Below are 20301 nucleotides of genomic sequence, written 5' to 3' on the forward strand. Positions count from 1 at the left end.
TTCTTTTTTTCTTAGCTTGCAAAGATGTAGTGTACATAGAAATAGATGTAAATAACCATTGTCCAAATGGACGTTTTATTATTTTCATGCTTTTAGCTTTCTATCCTTGGCGTTGGTATTTTAGAAAGTGCAGTTAATCAGCTATGGAAATGCAGGTCTCTTGTAAACAAAATACGAGCTTTCCTGTATTTCTGTTCCTATTTGGAAAACAAATGGAACATTTTCAGTGATGAATAATGCCTATGAAATAGTTTACAGAGGTTCTACCTCACTTCATAAACACATTAGCCCAAAGAGAGTGCCAGAGATTATCATAATTGATGGGAGGCAAATACTATTTCACACAAATTGGAAAGCTTTTTGATTGTGCCCCAAAGGTTACTTATAAGTAATGAGCAGAGCGTTACAGAAGGGGAGAAAAGAGTGAATATTAGCTCTGATGTGAAATCATTTTTTAAACTGCACGTGCTTTTAGCTTGAGAAGTGAAATATGATTTCTTATGCTTTTTACAGCACTCTGCTAAACATTTTATGTTAGTCATGGGCCATCAAATTGGATCACGTTCAATTATTTAGAGAAACCTCAGTTATTTTGATTTGCCCGTAATAGTGTTTAATGGAAACACTTCCATTTTCAGAAGAGTATTGAGGTTCTTGAAACTTAGTGCTCGAGATTTTAAAGAGGAATGGTCACCAAATTCCAGCCCTGATGTGTCCTAGCCAGAGTTATCTTTAGAACTGAGGACTGTCCATTCGGATACCTCCCCTGGGGTTTATTGCACAGGTGCTGCTAATAAAAGTAATAAAAAGTGTTTTTAAAAGTCCACCTTTTGCAGCTTGAAAGGAAAATGAAATTAAATACGAAAACATATTTATGCCCACACGATTGGCCTAACATCAGGCATCGTGACTTCTCAGCTGAGCAGCCAGAATGAGCTACAGCAGGAAGAGTGCCTCTAACTGCCTTGCTAAATCTCTCTGTCAGCAGTGCTGGTGTTGTTCCAGTGTAACCGTGATGGGGCTGCTGTAAATAAGAGCGTTAAAATGTACCAGACTTGCAGAGAAGCTGCAAGCTTCAGTTGCCAAAACCTTGTGGTGAAATGAAAAATGGATATATGCTGAAAGAGAGTGTTGGAGGAGTACATCAGGAATGGATGCGACACATCAGCACAGATAACTCTGATGCACGTCCACATCAAGGAATGCCCGGTAATAAAGCAGGGATTGTACGTAACTACTGAGGCATTATCTTGAGGTTGGAATTATAAAGAAAATATTTAACTGAACTTTGCTTACTGTAATCTTACCTTTTTTCTGTTCTATGAAGCAATTTGTTTCTTTTTAACAGGATGTTAAAAGGGGATTGAGACTTAAGCATATACAATACTGTTTTCCCCTCTTCTTTAAAATGCACAAAGCAGTACCCGTGGGACAAAGGAGCATATTTGGGTATCTCCTCTGCAGTCACTTCTTGGTCAGAACGCGGTACCTCTGGGTGTCTCACCTGCTCTGCACGCACTTCTCAGTGACGTGGCATGCTGTAACTTGGGGGTGAGATTGGTTTCAAGCTGGGCAGGTCTGTGATGAGTTAGGTACAGCAAGAGCGGCTGGAGATCGTGAGCATCTTATTGCTTGTCATCCTCCTCTTTTTGCTTGTTCCTATTTTCTTGAGCCTCATGGATTCTATTCCCTGTACCCAGTTTCCATGAAAACAAGGCATTTAGCTGTGGTGTTTCTTCCTGTCTAAGGAAAATCTCATCTGCTAAATAAATCCCATAAATGATCCTTCCACAGGCCTTTTCTCTGCTTACCACCCTTCCAAACCCACCCCTAGAGCTCTCTTATTACTCGGCCCATTAACTCTTGCCGAGATTTTGATAGAGGCAAAAAAGGAGAAAAGCGAAGTTGTCGGTCTGACCCTGCAAGAAATATCCCTGCTGAAGTCATAAAAATGTGACGTTCATTAAAGCTGTTGGGGACAGAGATTATTTTTGTTGTAAATCAATAACATATCTGCACTTAATTAAATTCAGCAGTGGATACTGCGGGGGATGTTCCTCAAAATTGGCTGAAGTTAATGAATTTTGAGATGGCTGCTGTCAGCTGAATGATAGAAAAGAATTACCTGAGCTGTGTTGATTTTCTTCCAAGCACAGTGCTGCTCCTCCAGTGGGCACATAATGGGTAGCTGTGTTCTTCTGTAGTCAGTTTTTGCTTGTACATATCGTAGCTACAGCGACAGTAGGCAGGCTGGAGATTGCATTATGCTGTGCTTTGAAAGCCTACAACAGTTATTTACCCATGTGCATGCAGACGAATAAATAAAAGCATGTGTGTGTGTGTAGAAGCTACCTGTTTGTATGCAAAACTGCCTGTTGGTGTCTTTGTGATTTTACCAGGTCCCCCAGAAACAGCTAAGCCTTCATCTCTTGTTATGTCTTTCAAGACTGGTAGATTCCAGAAAGGGAAAAATGGCTCATTTTCTTTAAGTAAGGAAAGGTTCTTCCAACTATACCCCCTAAAACGTTCTCTGTGTTATATTTGCAGGCAGCAATCTCTGTGCTCTGCACTTTGCAACTGCAGGACAATTACCTTTTTCTGATTTCTTAATAAATAAGGAAAGGTAGCAAACTTGCAGAAACCAGATTTACCTAACTCTCCAGCTTTCTTCTCCCAAAACAGTCCTGTCAAGATTTCCCTGGCCCAGCTCCTCCATGCATTTTTGGCGTTGTCTCCATTGGATGGTGGTTGGGTTCATGTGTGTCTGAGTGTGGGTGCAATATATAATCTGCATTAATTGCAGCTGGTTGAAAATGTATGCTGAGGCACTGTGCGAGTGAGGAAGGGGAGTGTTTGTGCACACCATGCCCTTTTGTGTCTTCAGTTAAAATTTGTCGTTTCTGACACTGTCCAGCGTAACAATAGAAGGGGGTGTATTACATGCAAGGTAAATGAGTTCTGTTTGTTTTCACCTATTCCCACAAGCCTACAAAATGAATGTCAAGAGCATGCCGTGGAGAATTGATGTAAATCCAAGAGGTGGTCAAGAAACAAGCTAATTCTCTTACAGGTTAACAGAATGCAAGAGGCATAAGCAGCCTAAGTGCAGAGCAGCAGACTTTGGAGGCCTTTCTGCACAGAGAAGGAGAGGCATGGAGGTTTCCAGGAAGAAGAGTTTGTAATTGCTGATGTATTTCCCTTTTAGAAAGTGTGCTTTTACTGATTCAATCCACTGTTTAGAAAACAGAGATCTAGTTTTTGTGGTAGGTTTAAAAAGAGGGGGGAAAAAAAGAGACAAGGTAAGTGGAGCATGTGCACGCATGCTGCTGTTGTGGGCGATGCTGACGAGGTGCAGGGCAGTGAGATAAGAGCATCTGCCGCTGGGCACGCAGAAGACAAAAAGGCCTTGAATCTTCCAGGCGGCTGCCCCCCGACGTGCTGTGCAGCTCTTGTGCAGCTTGCTGTGTTAGGGGCGCCTTTCTGCTGCCCTGCACTGAAGAGGTGACATCCGTCACCTGCTCCTCTGCCCAGGCGTTGGAATAGGAACGCATCCGGCATCTCCTGCCTCTTCTCTCTCCTCCTTACATCTCTGTCCTTAGCCGGATAAAAGCCACTGTGTTTGAAACCCAGTGCACATTAAGTCTGGTGTGAAATCAAATTCAATTAGCTATTCTGCAATAATTCCTTTGCATAGAGGAGCTCTGTGAGAAAAGTTGGAGATAGTAGTGTTAGCCTCAGTCCAGTGGTGAAGTAGAGGCGAATGAAGCGACTGGAAGGTCGCACAAGTTACAGCTGGGACTAAAACCTAAACCCAGATCTTAGGGTACCTTACACATAAAGCTGGACGTGCTGCATTAATCTCTCATCCCGTGGAACACATATTTTGAGGATTTCCAGGAGTGAATACCAGTGTCTTTCCCCTTGCAAATAGCCACTACATGTGTGTTGCAGTCCGTCAGGTACTGATGTTACGCCAAGTCCTTGTGATGAGAAATGTCATGATGGAATAATTAAATATTGGAGCTTTAGGGGCAGTCGCTGTGGAAATGCCCTCCATGGCAGCTGCAACGTTTGTGAATAATTAAAGCTGTGCCTGCTATGCTTTTCACTAAATTTGCTTCATCAATATTTTATTGTTTTAAAGAAAGAAAAAAAAATACAGCGAAGGTGGGAAGGGAGCCTGTTTCCTAAGCAACAGCAATGCGCCGCTCTGCAGTTATTTTTAAAGGCAGGTTGCTTCATTTCAGATTTGGTACCAATTATTAGTGCGTTGCTTCAGGCATCCGGAAAGCTGCTTTTCTTCTTATATTTTCTTCATTTCTAATTGAAAGACAGAGCAAAACAGCAGCCGAGTTAAGAGTCTTTGTGATGGTTGCTAGACAGGATCTGGGGCTGTGCTGTGAACATCCCCGTGCTGTCATCGCTCTTTGTTCTTCCCGTGCCGCCCTGCCTGGCCTCGCACAACCTGTGGGCAGCCAAACGCGCCCGTCCCCGCTGCTGCTTCTGGATGAGGTGCACAGATGCTCCCCCTGCATCCGAGCAGGAGCAGCCGTGCTTGCAGGGATGGCGTCAGCGCTGGGCTCCCGCTTGTAAGGCTGCAGGCAGACAGGCAGCGCCTCTGCCACCTACGGATGGCCTGTGATTGCAGCAGATGTTTCCTGGCATAAGCTGATGCTGCGAGGGGCCAGGCAGGGATGTGCCCGTGGCTCCTGGCCTTTCTTTCGCGGAGTAGTGCTGCTCTTTAGCTTTTGCACGTGGCAGGGGTGCAAAAGCAAAGCGGTGGTTGTCTTCTGAGGCAGCGCTTTGGCTTGTTGGGCAGTACAGCCGTGTGGGAGCAGGGTCAGGCGTGCTGCTCAGGAGCCTCGTGAGATGCAATCCGAGTGCATTTCCTAGGAGATGCAGAACAGGGCTCTGCAGGAGCTGAGACCATTTGCGCTGTTGCTTTGTTGCCACACCAATTCCCAGTGGGTTTTTGGTTGTTGCTTCTCCTGGGCTACAATCTAAAATCCACAAACCATCAGTATTTAATTCTACTGGCTCTTCCACAGGCAAATCAGGGATTCCCATGGAAAGTTTACCTTCTGTCAGATTTATCCATTGCTGCTTAGCTTAAAGACATACCTGCCTCCAAAGCTGAAAGCAAAATAGTGTCATTGTTATCCCACAACGCATTTCCCAGGTGCTTTTCTAATGCTGTTTTCAGCACTTTAAGAGCAAATGGTAGTGTTTTCAGAACACACATTAGGTTAATTTGTGTAGTAGGGATGTGTTAGCAGGAAGCCAAGTAGAGATTATTTTTTTTCCAGAGTTATAAGACACAAAATGTGAAGTTATTAATACCTCATAAATGCTTCTCTTATTTGTGTATTCATTCAGCAGGTAGTTGCTCAGTCTTGCAAAGTGAAGCAGTGGGGTAGCAGTGCTGAAAATCAAGGGGACATCTCTACTAATGCTGCTCATTACAGACACATCCTGTAGTCCTTCAGCTGCTGGAGCTTCTAGGCTAGCTACTGCAGGTGGTGTTTCCACATGCCATTTAGTCTTGTCTGGGACTTGGGTTAGTTTTCAGGGTTCATTTTCAGTAGAATCGGGAATTCTTCCACTGCCTGTAACTTACAAGGTGCTTATTGTTGCAGATGAGGTACGTACTTGCATCATCTGATTTTGAGATCCAGTCTGTCTGTCTCTCTCTGCATCTCCCTGTTCTTTTGTCTCCACACCTGGCCAGTGGGCGTTAGCGGACGACAATCACCAAGCAGAAGACTGAAGGACAGGAGTACCCATGAATTTATCTCCTTCCCTTTCTTACAGGTGTTGTGGAAGCATGTCTCCTGCACATGCTGAAGCGCAGGGCTGCTGGCTTCCTGCGGACTGACAAGGTCGCTGCGCTGTTCACCAAAGTTGGCAAGACGTACGCGGTAGCAGGGGACATATGCAAGAAAGTGCAGGAACTGCAGCAGCAGGTGGAAAGCAGGTGAGGCTGATGTCTGTTGACCAGCAAAATTCCCGCAATGTGTATGCAGCCTGGAGAGGTTACGGACTTTTGTTGGTTCATGCAGAGAGTCTTTTATTAGCCAAATTTGTTGTAGCTTTGACTCTTTAGTGTCTGTATCTATAAGACAAATGTTTTTGTGTCATCAAGCTGATAGTTAGCAAAGAGAGCTTGGGAACTGGGTCTTTGGTGTTTTGTGTGGTTTCTTGTAGTGTAGAGGATGGGGGTGTCCAGCCCACACAAAACAACAAAAGTTAATAATAACTGGTGATTTGACAGAGCGCTCACAGCCAGGGTTTGATGGACCAGTTTGGACTGTTAGTGGGACGGGATGTGGGTGGCAAGAGGAACTGATAGAACAGACTCCCTGGAAAAGCTGTTTTAACTGATAGAACAGACTTACTGGAAAAGCTGCTTTGGCACGCTTCTTGCCAAACCAGTAACAGATTTGATTTGTGGGTATCACAGCAGAAATGGTTGAGTTAATGGATACAAAGAACAGTAGGTGAAAGGATGAACTCGAGAAGACATGGACAGCAATGAGAGACTGACCGGAGGAGTGCATTTAGGCATGCGCTGGGCTTGGGCGCAACTGAATTTGTATTGGAGTCGAGGACTTGAGATTGCAGTGAGGTCTCCCCAGAGCCTTCTCCTCCAGGCTGAACATCCCCAGCTCTCTCAGCCTTTCTTCATAGGAGCGGTGCTCCAAAATCACAGCACATGAGCCTGTGGGAAGAGTATTTTGTATTGTACACAAGACAGAAGCATTTTTTCTCCCGTTTGTACGGACTGTTGTACAGTGGCACTGCTAAGCCTTAAGACGTATTTGTGGATTGTAGGAACTTTTTAGCCTTTTGATCAGCTTGCTGTAAAAATGGTTTTGTCAAGAGAGCGACTGCATGTTTGTGTTGCATTGAAGTCTTCAATAACTGACAGTTGTTTAAATTAGCACTTATATTTATGTGTAATTTTCTGGCTCTTATCTTTATTAGGCTTCTTCTAATTATCAGACCTCATGTACTCATGTAGTTTTTTAGCAAGTACATACTTGGTTTTGATATATTTATTATTTATGTGCCTTCTGATTTAGACTGGTGTTTTATTCAAGTTAGTTTTTTAAATATTGGGAAGAAGGGTATCAGTGATGTTGTCTATTTCTTGACTTGGGATTGTCACTGCACGTGTGTGTTGCCTTGCAGAGGTTTTGTCATGGGCTAATGGAAGAGTAGGGGCTGTGTAAATGCAAAGTACTATGGACTTCACCCAAAACAGTGCCCAACTATTGTTGCTCCATGGAAACTGCATTTCTACCATGTGAAGCTGTGCAGTAGCATGGCACGAAGCATAACACGTGGGATCTACAGAAAACAGTACCGCCCTGTTCCTGCAGCAGAACACTTCCTCACAGCATGCCTGAGGCACAAGTGCCCCCTGGGCTGGCATCAAATAGGTTTGCTGGGCAGCAGGTAACTCCACAGGAAGGGTGACAACCTCCTGCGTGGTTCAGAGGCCACCTTGCTGAGCAGTGCCCACGTTCTTGTTTACAGCCGAGCTTGGGAAGTGATTCTGCTTTGTATAACCAGCTTGCCATCCTGTCACTAAAAGACAGCATTGAACTCCCCATTTCTGCAGTGGGCCTGTTGCTACCTTATGCTGTCGGAACAAGCAGGGGGCTTGGCTGCAAGCAAGCTCCCAGCTGGCTTTGGATGCTCATTTGCTTTAGTTCTGGTTTCTCAGTTTGATGTTGCTTATCTCTTAGTTGTCTTGTTGTCATTCTGTAGGTGGTAAGAGAGAGGATCTCACTGCCAAGACACTAGCACAGACTGTGCTGTAGCTAGCTATACATGGTGCTTTACAGAGAATAAAAAGATGGGCCTGTGCCCAAGGACTGCCTGACAATTGTGTGGCAGGAGCTCCCTGCAACAGCTCTGCCTGTGTTAATCTCAAATCCTACTCCGTGCTCCTGATCTCAGTGGGAATATCTCATGCTGAAGCAGCTTTGTGCCCTCGTGGGCTCATGGGTAGCTTGAGCTTGAAGGTGCAAGAGAAAGCTAGGAGACAAGAATCTTTTTTACCATCCTCCATGTAGCTTTCCCAAATAAGTATGAAGCTTTATTTGATAAGAAGCAAATTTCTGTTCAAGTGCAATTTACTTTACGTTATAGTTTGCATTTTGTTGTGTTTTCATTCTTTTGGGGCCTGTGGTCTGCAAGAGATTTGCTGCCTGCTCATTTCAGCCTATAGTTTGTGGAAGTCTTGGAGGAGCTCAAACGTTGGGCTTTTTCTAAAGCTTCAATAGCAAGAAGATATTTTTGTTAGGGACGACTGACATACCCAATACAGGCCTGTCTGGGGGCTTTTTTTTAGAAGTTGTTTAGCATCTCTTGAATTAGTCCTTACAGACGTCTCAGATTGATAGCCCAGAACAGAAGCATCCTGAATCAGTAGTCAGAGCTGTGATTTTCAGAAAATCCCAGGTGAGGGACTGACTAAGACTCCACACCCCAGTAGTGGTGAGTGCTAACACCATAATATACACAGCTAGTATACAGGTATGCATTTGTCACATACATGGTGTGTATTCCAACAGCATTCTTTTCACTGGAAGGTTTCCAGTGAGGGGAAGAGAGTCTGAATTCTGACAAATTTTACTTTATCTCCTTTTGCAGGAAAAGTCAGCCAAATGGACAGGAACCCCTCAAGAGGCAGGGATCAACCACAAGTAAAACACCTGTACTGACACCTCAGGCCATCAAACACATATGGGTTCGGACAGCATTGATTGAGAAAGTGCTTGACAAGATTGTGCAGTATATTGTTGATAACTGCAGGTAAGGAAAGAATGAGAAGTACAGAGGTTTGTTAGACTGATGTGTTTATGTGTCTTTTGATTTCATCAAAAGTCTTCTGCAAACTTCTTTGATACTAAATAGATCTGGTAGGGAGAAAAACAGTTACAAAATCGTTCGGTCATTTAGAAAAAAAACACTTGTTTTTTGTCTGAGAACAATTTCAAGAGCCGTATGTAGAAGAAACTGAGAGGGTTGGCTGTGTCCCACAGACACAGTTACTGAAGGTATTTTGTATCCAGTGAGTCAGGATGTTTGCTGATACATGGATACAAGATTTTTTTTTTTACTTCCACATAATTCACTTGATGTGTGACAAGAGAATTAGGTCACACTTGTTTCATTGCCATGTATTGTAGGTGTTCCCTTACTGGCTTCTCCATTCATGCAGATGGGTTAAGGCCATGTCCTTAATTGTAGGTGTCTGATTTTGAGAACCTCACTCAGTGAATAAGGCTTGTTCTCATGCAATTTTGTGAAATAACTGCTCAAATGCTACGTGTTTAAGTTCTTCAGCTTCTCATTCTTGAGGAAGAGATGATTTAGAGTTTGAGCCCCATCTAGTGGAAGAGATGGCAGATAATGACATTTTGAGATATTTGGGTGTTTAGATTTGTTGATTTTTTTTAATTTTTTTTTTTTTAAGTCAGCTTTGCCTGCTGTGATGGGAAGACTTTTGGGTCACTGCAAGAGCTACTATTTGTAGTTCATTGTTCCTGACAGTGTTTCAAGAACATTCCTTACAGATGAACAAGATGTTTTAAGAATGTGTGGATCTCTTGGTCTCTGTGGAAAACTGGCAAAATTGCTTACAGAGAGTTGTTATTTGTCTCCATATTGCATTAGTGTCTAAAGCCTCAAATCAAATATACTGGGTAAACACATTTAGCAAAAGGCAAGTTCTTGCCTCTTGAGCTCAGTGTCAAAAATAGATGAGGCAGAAGGAGCATACTGAGAGGAAGTGACTTGCCTGAGATTATACAGCTGATGAGTGGCAGAATATGGATCAAGAGTAGGGATGGTGGTCCTCTTATTAAATCTAGAAGTCTGGCGGGTAGGTTTATTGAACTGATTGTTCTAGGCTCCCTTTATACTCCATGGAGATCTAGTCAATGTTACTGATAGAGTTTGGGAAATGATCTAATAATAAAGGAAGTGTCTAAAATAGGCCAAGTTAATTTCTTCATAGCTTTCTTGCAATATATTTTAATACACTTTAAGAATAGGTAGAATCATAGTATCATCTAGATTGGAAAGGACCTTCAAGACCACCAAGTCCAGCCATTAACTTTACCTACAGAGTGCCATCACTAAACTATGTCCTGTAGTGCTTCCATTTATGACGCACCATGTGGTAAAAGCCTCCTAACTACCTGCAAAGCCAGCACAGCATTTCTTCTTTGGAGATTGGTACATGAGCCAGTCGGTCCCTATTAGAGCTTTCCGAGGAGGTGCATGCACCAGTGATTTCTAGGTATTCCTAGCAACTGCTTTTCCTCTACCTGTCTAGCTCAGGAAATGTATGGATTTTGGATCCCTTTGGTCCCACTTCTGGTGGTTTTGGTAGCCAATTTTCTTATTGCCCATTATGTGAGAGAGTGTATTTGATAATCACAGCTAAATTCTGTTGCTGGAATTCCTTTTGCATTAGAACTGAAACTAAAACCAAGCTTGGAAAGCACTACAGATATACAGTCTAGATTTAATTTTCAGCCTTGGTAAGGCTCTTAGAACTCCAAACTCTTAAATCTTCCCTTTTATGTAGATAATTTAGTTGTCTGAATTCACACTTCAAATGAGCATTTGGCTTGAGTTTTTATTATGTTTTAAGTATGACCTCATATATGACAGCCATTATCTATTTTGCTTTCTTTGGCTTACTTTTTATTAAGCAATAATGTAATATTTTTAAAGTTAATGGACTAATACTACTGGGAGACATAAGAGCTTTTAAAAATAACAGCCAGTGTTTTTAACTGGTCTCCAATCTTTTATTCCTAGTAAATATTATGAAAAAGAAGCTTTACTGGCAGATCCTGTTTGTGGCCCAATACTTGCTTCTCTTCTAGGTAAGTTCTTGCAAAGCTACTTCTTATTATGCTAAAGTAAACACACTGTTTCTTAAGCCATTTTATTTTATAACTGTTACAAAAGGTGATTTTTATCTCTAGCACATAGTTTGGCTAGCTGTAGTAGAGCAGTAGAGAAGATGATGTTTTGTTGCCTCTGAGACCAGTCCTATTAATTATCAGTTAGATCAAAGAATAGAAAGAAAATGGTATTTTTGCAGCATGCTTGCTAGCAGCTTGGAATTGTTAATGCTGCTTTGGCAGGGTTGCGTCCTACAGAAATATTTTTTATGCAGCCCTAGATAAAAGGATATGATATTACATGTACTGTCTGTATTATGTGCTGATCCTGTAGGATCAGTAAGTGATCATTAATATTCACCTGGCTTGAGAGGAAAATAATACTTCTGGTACTTGACTAGCAGGGTAAGACTACGTACGTGTGCAAACAGACTCAGTTTTCTTTCCTGGGCTATTTTTCTTAGTTGGACCATGTGCCCTGGAGTACACCAAGCTAAAAACAGCTGATCACTACTGGACAGACCCTTCAGCAGATGAACTTGTTCAGCGACACCGGATTCATGGAGTTCATGGTCGCCAAGACTCACCTTCAAAGCGCCCAGCGCTGGGAGTAGGTATTTACTATGCAGCTATTTCAGAGTTCCAGGGCATCAGAAGAGGAGTGGCAAGCAGGTGGAGGGAGGTGATTGTCCCCCTCTACTCTGCCCTTGTGAGGTCCCACCTGGAGTACTGCCTCCAGGTCTGGGGTCCCCACCACAAGAAGGATGTGGACATGTCAGAGTGAGTCCAGAGGAGGGCCACAAAGATGATCAAGGGGCTGGAGCACTTCTGTGAAGAAAGGCTGAGAGAGCTGGGGATGGAAGAGAAGGCTCTGGGGAGACCTCATTGCAGCTTAAAAATACTGAAGGGGGGCTTATAAAAAAGAGGGAGAGCAATATTTTGCTCGGGCAGATAATGACAGGACAAGGAGGAATGGTCTTAAACTGAAAGAGGGGAGATTTATATTAGATGTCAGGAGGAAATTCTTCACTCAGAGGGTGGTGAGGCACTGGCACAGGTTGCCCAGAGAAGTTGTGGATGCCCCATCCCTGGAGATGTTCAAAACCAGGTTGGATGAGACCCTGAGCAACCTGATCTAGTGGGTTCCATGGCAGGGGGGTTGGAACTAGATGATCTTCGAGGTCCCTTGCACAGCAATCTATTCTATGATTCTTTATGTTGACAATAAACAACCCCAGAAGAATGAGAAGAACCTTTTTTTTCTCTTCTGTAATGGAGCCTTTATAACAGGTTAAAAGTCCATTTGGACCCAAATATTTTGTCTGTTTAAAAAAGTTTGAGATCCAGGGCCAAATTCTGTGGCTTTTGATGTGTGATTTCATCAAGTAATTCACAAGAATTATGAGCTGCCTTGGCCTGGGGTGAGGAAGAGCCCAAATCGTTTCTCTGCAAGGTCTCTTGGCTCCAGAAGAAGTTGCATTCTACAGAGATTGGTCTGAATGGAATTGTGTTCCTGTTTTACTGGGCTGTCATTACAGTCATTCCCATGCTGCTTGATCTGCCTTGACTGTTTGTGTGTGTGTGTGTGTGCATGCTAGATCCGGAAACGGCATTCAAGTGGGAGCACATCAGAAGATCGCTTTGCTGCTTCAGCACGAGAGTATGTGGAGTCTTTGCACCAGAATTCCCGAACACACCTCCTGTATGGCAAAAACAACGTCTTAGTGCAGCCAGTAAGTACGCTGATACTTACAGAAACCTGTGTTATCTGGCCATCAGAGAAACAAAGTATATATAATGTAGTGATGTGTAGGGTGGGCCAAATTTCCCATTTTTCTCTTGTATTTTCACATGTGGTTGGGTATTATTCTTGTTACTGAATTTGTGAAACAGGCTTTGTCCTCGTTGCCAAAAAGTTTTAAATATCTTAATGTAACATTGAGAACAAGGTTGATAGTTCTTACTTTCAGGATCTTCATGTCTCTGAGGAGGGTACTTCAGTGCTCCATCACTATGTCATGCTAAATCTTGTAAGTTGTATTAATTTAAAAATAGGTTTCTTGAACTGAAGACTTAAGTGCACAGATGATGAAGTTGTGCAGGACCTGGAAGTGTGATTAGGCCAGATAAAAATGGCCTGGCATTTGACTATGGCCAAACCTACTGGGATGATGAGGTGTGCATCATTGAGGGGGCTGGAACTAAGATCTCAGAATTGGGAAGGGGTAGATAAACAGGAGAAGCAAAAAGCATGCATGCACTTGAATCACCTTCATTTTCTTTTTGTTGTTTCTGTGAACAGAAAGATGACTTGGAGGCAATTCCTGGGTATCTCTCCCTTCATCAGTCAGCAGATAGTTTGACATTAAAATGGACTCCAAATCAGCTGATGAATGGAACTCTCGGAGATTCAGAGCTGGAGAAAAGGTAGTCATTGAATTCAGGAAAAGATTGGAAGTATTCGTGGTGCTTATTTCTCATATACTTGGTAATAGGGCATAAGTGTAACAGAAGTGATTTAATCTAAGGGCTTCTGAATAACTCAGAGGTTGAGGTGTCAGGCAGCTTGAGTTCTGTTCCTGTTTTGCCACAGATTAAGTGACTTTTCCAAATGTCCTGTAGTACACTTTGTCTTAAAACAACAAAACAGGAAAGGAACAAATGTTTAGACAAGGCCCAGATGCAGGCCCACAAGTGAGTTCAGATACATAACTACTGGAATGAATTGGGACCCTGCAGGGGGCCTCTGGATGGTAAAACTCAAAATTAAGTAACACACTAATCATCTAATGAACTTTTCAAAACTCGCTTAGGGTGGTTGTTAAAACAAACAAACAAATAAACAAAAACAACAAATTAATTGATTCCAGAGTATTTAGTCTAAAAAAGGGCCCTCTGGATTAGTGAGTGATACAGTAATATACATCACAAACAGGATGTTGCAAAGTGTGAGTTGGATACAGGGCCTTTTCAAATGGAAAACAAAAGCCCACTTTTCCACATGCTCTGGAGAAGGGACTCAACACTACCTTCCATCATTTACAACTCTGGTACCTCCCTTCAGAGGGTCATAAATCACTTGACAAGCATTGCTAATTTCAGCCTCAAAAGAGAGACCTGTAATGTCATTCTCTTTCGTTAGATCAGTTACTCATTTAATGTGGCATTCTGCTTCAGTGGAAGAGAATGCAAAGTCCTGAACCAGGCTAGTATGCTTCCTCAGAGAATGTCTCCTTCAGTCCCAGAACAGTGGTCTCTAATGCTTAATCCACACTGGGATTTTTATTTTTTAACTTCATATATATATATATATTTCTAATAGAGCGTTATTGAAGCCCTGTGTCCTTGCTTTTAATGCTAAATTGTTGAGGTTGTTCTCAGAAGGGTTCAGAGCTGTTTCCAGTGTTTAATCTGTAAGCTTGAGCCCCAGTGGATTTACATGCTTCTGCTCAAAAATCCTGTGTGCAAGAAGACATAAGTGAATCTGTCTGTTGTGAAACCCAGCTACAAGACCACCGTGAAGTCTGTCATAGGCATTTTAATCTTAGCTGGAACATTGTTCTAACCTGGGGGGTGGAGGTGGGGGTGGGAAGAGCGAGGAAGGGGCGAGAAGAGGGAGGGAGATCATGAAAAGGCTGGTGTCAGATGTAGGTTTGGTGGAGAACTAATTCCTTTGCCTTTTACTTGACTATTAATGCACGTTAATCGGACAAATTTAAAAAGCAGTTATTAACTTAGCAAAGTCTTTTTTTGGGGTGCTTGGAACCACGAGTACTCCTGAATGTAAAAAAAAAAAAAATGTCTCCTGCACTTTTCCTTCCCTATTAGCGTTTACTGGGACTACGCATTAATAGTGCCACTCTGCCAGATCGTCTGCATTCACTGCCATCAACAACGTAAGCATAAACCTTCTTCACGTGGGGGTACCCCCAAAGCCCCTGTCTGCCAGGTGAATTTTAATGCTGCTAATGCTGCTACCATTTTATATGGTGCCTATTAGGGGGTTAATGCAAAAGAAGGCAGACCATTTTTCTTCTTCAGATGTCTTCACTGAAAGACCTGGTAAGGACTTTGCCAAGCAATGCTTCAGTTGTCACTTGCTTTCCATGTTGTTTTTTCCTGTGTGCTCTGTTTTTTTCTGAGTCGTCTGTGCAGAACAGTACTTCTGGAAACTGTTAGCAGCAGGTATTTAACATAGAAGCTTTGGTTCTCTAAGCATGGGCCTTAATCCATTGACCTTTACCAAAAAAAAAAAAAAAAGCAGGTCTGTTAGTGACATTATCAACCTGTAGAAATGGAGTGTGCCTGACCATCGAGTTCTGATGAGCCCGTTGTACTCAGTGTAGAGAGGGGGATCTGAACAAGATGCATCTCTGACTGCTTTCCTTACCACGAGCCTTAAACCAAAATCACAGAGCAAAGACAATGAACATACAGAAATTGCATTTGCATTCAGATTGGAACTGCAGTCGGACTAACAGAAGTTTTGAACTAAGTGCGTATTTTCAAAGACAGCTTATATATGTACTGCTGTAAAATAGGCAAGTGGAAGAGCCACTTGACTGATCACTTTCCCTCCGTGTTGTTAATGCTTAGAACTAGTTATCCCATGCCAGCCCAGGCATATGGGGACATGTTAAAACATACAGTCCTAGCTGGCAGAGGAGGACAGCTGCAATGCCAGTGCAGGTTTATTTGCCTCACTTGGATCAGCTTTCCCAGAACACTTTGTGCCTGTCCAGGGTGGAACTGACTGGCCAGGTGCGTCACCACTCTGCTTTGTGGCAGTTTCTTAGAAAAAGGAGAATTGGATAACAGATGTGAAATGTGACAGCCTTTGTTGTTGTTCATTGAGAAGACTGTTTCGGCAACAGGTGCGGGTGCATACACAGCAAGATTTTTGTTGTTTGCACAAGACGACAGACACTTGGCAGTCCTGCCATAGCACCTAGCTACCAGACTGGGACTTGTACAGCCACGCTGTGGCACACATCCTGCTCTTGAGACGTTTCCCATTTTCCAGGTGGCTCTAAATGCCGTAGAGGAATAAATACTAGAGATAAAAGTTTCAAAAGCACTCTGGTGAGTTATGTTCTTCATTCAGTAATATTTAGAAAAAGAAAATGAAGAGCCTAATTCACTTATATGCTTTTGAAAATTCTACTCAAGATTCAGATCATTACACTTGAAAGAGTACCCAGAGCCCAGGGTGGGTTTTGTTATTTGTGCTAAGTTTCTAGTGACAGTGAAGATAGATGAGAATTTACAACAGGGAATGTGACTTGCTAATTCTCACAGGAATAAAGCTTTTGGTTATATCCATGAGGCTAGCCTTCATTCTAAATCGTGTCCTTTGTAGATTACGCTACACGCCAAACACTTAGTTTACTTATTCATTTGTTACTTATTATATTAATGTTCAGAATCACTTTAAATGTTTCTGCATGAGGCCTGTCATAGTTTGTTTGAATCCTGAGCTTCTTTAGGACTAAAGGACTGAGGTCACCCCTAGATTATGCTGTGACTTACAGAGGTTTATTTATCTACTTAGAGGTGGTCACAAATGAAACTTGCTTAGAAGGTAAGAGCAACAAATAGAGATTCCGATGTAACAGTATGGACTCCCATTGTCCTCCTTTGCAGCAGAAAGCAGATGGACATTAGTCTTGGTGAGTCAGGATGGAACTCAGAGACCTCCACTGCACTTCCCCCAAGGAGGTCACCTCCTTGCATTTCTTTCCTGTCTGGAAAATGGTCTTCTGCCTCGTGGTCAGCTGGAACCACCACTTTGGTCCCAACAGGGCAAGGTACTGCCTTTTCTGATGAGCTGCTTGTAGTAGGGCTGATCTTACCATCTTTGCAACAGCAAATTGCCCCACAGAGTCCGGGCATTATTATAAAGCAGCTGGAAATCAAAGTGGGAGGCAAAATAACTCCATTTAGTCCAATCTGATTCTTACAAAGATTGTCCATAAAAATTGTGTATACCTTCATTGCTTCATTGAGCATTGCACTGGAATCTGCTGTTGTATCAAAACACGATGCATTGGTATCAGTCCCAAACAATAGGGACTGAGACTCCAAGAGTCTGGGATATACTTGCTGTCAGAGGCTTGGATTACTGAGGAAGCTGGTGCCCAGCTCCCATGGAGTACAAGAAAAAGTTGTATTTTAAGTGCACAGAAAAGTTGTGTATCTCTAAACCACCATCTATTTATGACTCTAGTGTTTTTTTCCCTCACCCCTTCCCAACGCTGAAAATTTTATTTTAGGACTTAATATGCCAAAGGTCCAAAGTACTTAGTTTGTTGTGCTCTGTTAGTATTTGGTAGCTGAATGAATGTATGGGATCATTACTTTCTCTAGGGTAAGGTATTTCCAAAGCTTCGAAAACGAAACAGCAACAAATCAGTGGACCTAGAAGAAATGCCAACTGAAGACACTTCTACAGACTATGTGTTCAGAATTATCTATCCAGGACACAAGCATGATAACAGTAAGTGCCTTTGTTCTTCTTTGTTTAAAAACAGACAAAAACAACCAACCAAACAACAACAAAAACCAAACACAGCTAAGAAAATCTTGAAGTAATATCCTGGGAAATAACTGAAGGTAGCAGACAAGCTGTTTGGGGGTGGAGGGAAGTGGAGCGGTGTTGGGGAAATCTACCACAAAGTTTCATTGGTTGATAATTGTGATCAACAGGTACAGCTTACTGTAGGTTTCCTTAACAAAGTGAAATTTCTTCATGGAAATGGAGTGGAGGTGGGAGATATTATGTCTGCTCTGTGTTTTGCAGAGGAAGTTTTCAAAATACTCCCCTGGGCTTGCAAACTGAGACCAAAACCAAAAAGATTGTTTTACTATCCAGGAGCAGTTTTGCTCCTTAAGTGAGGATATTTTTTTATTGGCCATGCTGCTTGCTCGTAATATTGCTATTAGGAAAAACAAACAAGCAAAACATAAACTTGACTCTTAAAGTACCCCCAAGAACTCCCTGGGCTGAGTTTTCCTGGCTTGGAAGCAAGAACTTAACAATGGATAAATAAATGCCCTTCTGAGGAAACTAAATGAATTCCCAAGCACCAAACCACCTCATGTCATCAGTGAATACAAACTCCTTACATGCAAGAAAGCTTTTGAGCTAGTTCTCAAACAGTACATTCAGTTTTATTCCCCACGGCAAAGAAGCAAGAATTTCCCAGGAAAATAAGACCTTAAAGTTTACAGGGAATTTGGATTTATTATTTATATTGGGACTGCAGCTGAGAAAGCAGAAATCTCAATTGTGACCCCTCTGTACCCTAGGGGACTGAACCACAGTAGTGGTTATGCTTTATTAGGGCCTCTGAATTTGCGCAGGTAAGTTCATGCACCCGCACACCAGCAAAAGCATGTTCTCCCTTTGCGTGAATCAAAGGGACTGCAGATTCTGTGGGCACAATCAGCACAGACCTGCTTGTTGAGTGCAAGGCAGAGAGAGCAGGCTCCTGCCTCAGGCTTCCTTAGAGACTGGCCCATACCTTGCACGTTTGATGTGCCAGGCAGAGCTGGGGAGCAGACTGCGTGCTGCCCGGATGCATCTGACATGGGTATGAGAGTGGAAAGGAGGCCCCAGTATTGATTTGGCATGGTGAAGGAGGTGAACTAGTTGGAGCCTTGAATTCCCATGGAGTTTGGCTAAGGAGCATACTCACCTACTGCAGGCTAGCATTGGGACCTTCCTTCACTGCCATGATCTGTGTGTTCTCGGGGAACAGCCTATGCACAATCAGAAGCTGGCCTGTGTTTGGTGGAGCATGCTTTTCTTTGTAAGAACCTCATTTTTCATGCTCACTCACACAGGAGCTTGTGCCCTCAGAAAGAGGGCAGGATTCAAATCCTTTGTCTTTGCTGAACATGTCCTTTTGAGCTTTCCCGCAGAATCAAGTTCTCTCTTCTTATGCTCCTCTTTCACTATTTTCTTTGAGCAGTAACTATTAACTACCACCACTTAGCTGCCAGCCGCTCTGCCTCTGTTGACGATGACGAGGAGGAGGAAGATAAGCTACACGCAATGCTATCAATGATCTGCTCTCGGAACCTCACAGCTCCTAATAGGATGAAAGGTTTTTATCCTCCTCCCCCTGTGTCCCAGAGCTCTATTGCAGCTCGTTCCACTGATGCGTACAACAGTGTTGGCATTATTACAGGGCAAAACATTTCACTTGTGCCATGAGACCTGGAGATTAAGTTGACTGTGGTGAGGCTGGGAATATGCTCACAACCTATGGGAAGGGGAAACGGCAGCATCTTCCATCTCCTTTGAGCATCTGTGCTGCTAAACAAACAAATCTTCTTTACTTCCAGAGGCCTCCTGCCCCACCTTCATAAAAACTGAATACTAGAGCATGTTGTCACAAGAGAGGGAGGGAGTATAACAGGCCTTTATTTTCTCCCACCATGTCTTGCTCATGTGCAGCATAACAGACTGTGGAGGGCAGCCTTATATAGGAGATCAGAGGTGCACGGTTACAGCAGTAACAGTATGGTTTGTGCTGGGCAGAGTCACACATGGAGACTGCCTGTGTAAACAGAATAGGGAGAACAAAAGTGCAGTGAGTTTGAGCCCCAGCAGTGGTACAAGTAGGTGTGCTCCCACCCAAACTCTGGATAACTCCGTAAGGTAGCAGAAGAGTGCAAAGAAGGTTGGGGTCAAAGCCTTTTTGTGGTCAGGTGCTTTCATTCCATCTCTTGCATTTGTAGGCTAGGTGATCAGCTGCAAGAATCTCTACCCTCTCAGAATGTGTCATCTTGTTCTTTTCCTAATACCATTCGTAACAGATGTATAAAATTAGTATTCTCAAGAAGTATAGGTATTTCCAAGCATTCAGGATGTAGTAGTATAGTTCTGGAGACTTGGAAAAGTCCTTGCTTCCTCAAAGGAGGAAGCTGAATGATGTACAAAATCCATTCCCAAGGTCTCCTGCACAGCTAGAATTCTAAAGCTTGCAGTTGTTCAAAGGACAGACAGATGTCATCCCGGCCTGCCCACCAGTTCATGTGAAATCTCTCACTCCTCTAGGCTTACCAGTTACTGAACAGCTTCAATACCACCAGACCTTTGGCCTTGATACCTCTTGAGTACACATGCCAACTCTGGCATGCTCCTGTTATAATCAAAACAACAGCTTCTCTGTTCTTGCTGATAAACTGCAGTTATCAGCAAGAGAAAAGCTTCTCTGTTATCAGGCTGTAAAGTAGCTGTCACAAGCTGAACATCCGCAGAGGAAGTCGGAAGGAGAGCAGCAGCTTGCAAGTTTGATTCTTGTCTATATTTTTCATTCGTTGTGTTAGCATGAACATGTTTCTTCTGGTGTTTCTGTTCCCT

The 20301-nt window shown here is 42.9% G+C and overlaps 1 protein-coding gene across 7 annotated transcripts in view; it reads left to right on the top strand.

Annotated features, from left to right (window-relative positions):
• Positions 1-20301, top strand: part of SGSM2 (small G protein signaling modulator 2) — a 46521-nt gene that overhangs the window by 13482 nt on the left and 12738 nt on the right. For 3 of the 7 annotated variants that reach the window (XM_032200718.1, XM_032200723.1, XM_032200722.1), the window contains exons 3-12: positions 5812-5974; positions 8662-8823; positions 10843-10910; positions 11396-11541; positions 12530-12664; positions 13234-13358; positions 14760-14827; positions 16575-16738; positions 17298-17427; positions 18905-19039. In XM_032200718.1, coding sequence (XP_032056609.1) covers positions 5812-5974; positions 8662-8823; positions 10843-10910; positions 11396-11541; positions 12530-12664; positions 13234-13358; positions 14760-14827; positions 16575-16738; positions 17298-17427; positions 18905-19039 — 1296 coding nt within the window. The remainder of the gene's footprint in view (positions 1-5811; positions 5975-8661; positions 8824-10842; positions 10911-11395; positions 11542-12529; positions 12665-13233; positions 13359-14759; positions 14828-16574; positions 16739-17297; positions 17428-18904; positions 19040-20301) is intronic. The other 4 variants (XM_032200721.1, XM_032200719.1, XM_032200724.1 and 1 more) reach the window with 4 other exon arrangements.

This window comes from Aythya fuligula, chromosome 20 (genome assembly GCF_009819795.1).
Source record: "Aythya fuligula isolate bAytFul2 chromosome 20, bAytFul2.pri, whole genome shotgun sequence".
NCBI classification, from domain to species: Eukaryota; Metazoa; Chordata; class Aves; order Anseriformes; family Anatidae; genus Aythya; species Aythya fuligula.